At 61.2% G+C, this 3,587-nt stretch overlaps 1 protein-coding gene across 1 annotated transcript in view; it reads right to left on the reverse strand.

Moving 5' to 3' along the window:
• Nucleotides 1–864: 864 nt before the first annotated feature.
• HMCN2 (hemicentin 2) overlaps nucleotides 865–3,587 on the reverse strand; it is a 170,726-nt gene continuing 168,003 nt past the window's right edge. The window contains 4 exon segments of the mRNA XM_014583202.2: nucleotides 865–1,554; nucleotides 1,556–1,618; nucleotides 2,455–2,581; nucleotides 3,412–3,531. Of these exon segments, the coding sequence (XP_014438688.1) occupies nucleotides 1,284–1,554; nucleotides 1,556–1,618; nucleotides 2,455–2,581; nucleotides 3,412–3,531 (581 nt within the window). The 3' untranslated portion in view covers nucleotides 865–1,283.

Consider the following 3,587-nt stretch of genomic DNA (forward strand, 5'->3'; position numbering starts at 1 on the left):
CCCTCTTTGTCTCTCTCTGGCAAGTGCAAGTGCATGCACCCTATGACAAAAACCTAAAAGACAAACAAACAAACAACAAAACCCCCTGTCCCCTGGCTCGTGACCCAGCTTCCCAACTTCGGTTTTCCCTAGGACCCTGTTTCCTGCCAGGTCTCCTCCATCCTTTGTTTTCTTGTTGCTGCGTGTCCTCGGCCACTAGGACATGAGTTTGTGAGGACAGGGGTTTATGGTCACCGCCTGGCTTATAGAGGGGACTCAATGAATACTTGATGAGTGAGTAAATGAGTATATTTAATTAATTAATTTAAAATAATTTTAAGTTACGTTAAAAATAAATATGTTAGCTCTAGGGAAAAAAAAAAACGCTGCATGATCTCACATATTTGAACATTTTAAAAAGTCAAATATGAGCCGGTCCTGTGTCCTGGTGGTTAAAGGAGGGCGGCCATGGTTCAAATCCTGGTCCCGGTGGCTCGAGGAACACATTGGGTATGTGTGCATGCCTGCCCCTGATCATGTCGCATGCCTGAACTATCTGTGATAAAAAAAATAAAGCAGAATTCTCCTTCAGAGAGAAGGTTGGAATTAGTTTTGCTACCTTGTCCGGCTGTCCGAGTGGCCTTGGAGGGGCACAACCCTGTGGGGGAGGGAAGCCCAGTTTCAACAATTTGGTTTAGGGAGGCGGAGAGTCCAGGGGGAGTGGGCAGCCACCCTAAAGACGGCTGTTGGGCTCTGACTCCAGTGCTCCCAGCCAGAAATGAGGGTGGTGGTCTCTCTCCAGCCAAGCCCCTCCTTAGCAAAGGAAAATAACTGGATGAAGAAGCCAGGCGAGTTATGACAGTTGTTTATATTTTTTATATACACACGGGTTCAGGGAGACAATGCCTGGCCTGGACTGGGGACAGCTGAGCCGCCAGTGTCCTGGGGTTCCACGTCTTGCCCAGCTCCCCTGAGGCTCAGGGCAGGCGGCCATCGGACATCGAAGCTTTTCTCTCTGCCCTCTGGCCTGGCCTCCTCTGGGCAGCCCCCCTGACACCTGCCTGGGAGGTTCAGATCCTTGCTGTCCTGGGGTCAAGGCTGCACCAGGGTCCTGTTTACAGAAGGACTCGTTGACGCACGGGGGCGGGAGAAGATGACGTTCAGATAGCTCCGGGAGGTGGCTCGGGCTAGGGCCACCCTGTGCCTCCGGCAGCCTGAACCAGGGGGTGGGGGTTGGGTCAGCTCCTGCCTGCCCCCTATACCCGGGTTGTACTGGCTCAAGGGCTGCAGCCGGCGACCCTCCCTCAATAGGGGTAGGGGGACACGGCGATGAGCAGGACGAAGACGCTTTGGTGGCGCGGCGCGGCGGCGCGCACAGTGAGCCTGTAGAGGCCGGCGCGGGGGAGCGCGCGGCGGGTGTAGATGGCACCGTAGCCAGCGCTCAGGGGGCGCAGCGCGAAGGGGCTGCGCGGGTCGGGCTCAAGCACGCTAAGCTCCGTCCGGTTGGCGGCGACGCCGGCCTCGGAGAAAGCGGCGAGGCGCGCCACGGCGTGGTGGGGGCGCCCACCCCGGGGGCCGGTACTGGAGCGTGGAGGGGCCGCCTTCGCTGCAGTCCTGTGAGCAGCGCCGGAAGCACGTCCTGCGGGCGCACAGACAGAAGGCCTGCGGTTGCCATGCCAGTTTTCCAGGCGTGCTCCCGTCCTCCCTCGCCAGCTCCAAGTGCCTTCCCACAAGCACCACTGTTAGCCCGCTTCAGGGACCAGCAAAGTGAGTCGCCAAGCGGCCAGTAGCGTGCTTTCCTCCAGAGCCAGTTCCCACTCCAGGGCAGACTCGGGACAGCCCCAGGGCAGCCCCGTGGGCTTAGCGTAGTGATAAACTTAGAGCCCCTGCCCTGGAGGTGCCTGGGGCTAGCTCCCCTGCTCTGGCTCTGCAGCTGGGGTTGGGGTGAGGCTGGAAGACTCGACCTTAGCTTTGCCCAGGGCACCCCTTTCTGCTCCCAGCCTGGGCTACCTGATGGAAGGTCCAGGGCTAGTCACCCGCTTCTCTCACCGGGAAACTCCCAGCCTGATCCCCCAGGTTCCTGTTAGGGTGTCTGCTACCACTGTGAGTGGCACAGTGGAAATGGGTCTGGGGGTTTTGTGTGTGTGGGGGGGGAGGGGGTGGCATCTATGTGTGCATTCCAGTCTGCAGATTTGTGTGGATATTCCTGGGTGCCCCACCGTCTCCCAGCTCCGCCTCTCCCTGACCCCAGCCATCCAGGCCTGTTGGCCATGCAGGGAACGACCATGCCAAGGTGAGCTGGCACCCTGGGTGGCTGTGAGATGTATTCTTCATGAGAGCACACTGCCCCAGCCAGGAGTTCTGGCAGGGCTGCCTCCCCTAGCCCTGGGAGGCTTCCTGGAGGGGGTGGCTTTGGCCATCCAGTAGCAAAGTGGAAGTCCCCATCTTGGCAGACAGTGAGGGCCCCTCCCTTACCCAGGGCCAGAGCCCTGCCGATAGGTGGCCGGGCAGGGCGTGTCCACACACTGGTAGCTGCCGCGGGTGTTGAAGCACATCCGGCCCGGCCCACACTGGATGCCCTCCTCCTCACACTCGTCGATGTCTGGGTAGGGGCCAGCATCGAGGCGAGGAGAAGCCAGAAAGACCGGAGCCGGAGCCAGGACACAGCGGGAGGGGTGGAGAGTGAGTGAGTGAGTGAGTGAGTGAGAAATGCCTTGGACCAGTGAGGTGGGCGGCCCCTCTCCCAGGTCCACAGCAGCCCAGCTGGGAGACCCCCAGCATTCCCACCTCCCCAGGTGCTGGAACTTGCCAGGGTACTGCGGGGACTTCCTGAGCCTCACGCTAGGTTGGTAAGCCCAGGAGAGAGGGGGCTGTGGGGGGCCTACTTTGCCCTCCCGTCCGGAGTGCCGCTTGCCATGGGCAGAGCCCTGATCCTTGTCTCTGTCAGTGGAAGCCCCACACTTCTCAGAGGACATGTGCTGACCCCATGGCCCAGAGTGGGCGATGGAGACAGGCAAGACCAGCTGGTGCTCAGCCTATGGGGCAGGGCAAGTGGCTGACCACCCCGCCCTGTGTATCAGGGAAGGCGTGCCCATCTTAGGGACGGTGTGCTCACGCTCTGTGGGCCTGTCCAGCCATTCTAGGGGCAACTGAGCCCTGGAAAGCTGAGGCTCAGAGAGGTGGAGTGAGTTGTCCAGGGACACACAGCGAGCTGGCTCAGCCCTGCAGGGCTGAGTTCAGAGCTTGCTGGTGTGATTGCTCGAGGCTCTTTGTGGTGTGGGCCCTGGCCTGGCTACAGAGCCCGGGTGCTCACATAACCCCTGTGAGGTCATCTGCCCATCTCACAGGCTGGCCGTGAGGGGCTCAGGGCACAGGGGGGCTCTGTCCTGGCTCCTGGCACCTGGGAGGGCAGCCCGCCTGGGCCCGGCTCACCCTGGCAGTTCTTCCCGCTGGGGAGCAGGCGGTAGCCGGCGGGGCACAGGCACTGGTAGCTGCCCTCGGTGTTGCGGCAGGCGTGCGGGCACAGGCTCCTCGCCCGGCACTCGTCCAGGTCTGGCCGGGCATGGGCGGCAACGGGGCAGAGACATGCTGAGTCACCGGTGCCCGGC

Source organism: Tupaia chinensis, unplaced genomic scaffold, assembly GCF_000334495.1.
Source record: "Tupaia chinensis unplaced genomic scaffold, TupChi_1.0 Scaffold144168_1, whole genome shotgun sequence".
NCBI classification, from domain to species: domain Eukaryota; kingdom Metazoa; phylum Chordata; class Mammalia; order Scandentia; family Tupaiidae; genus Tupaia; species Tupaia belangeri.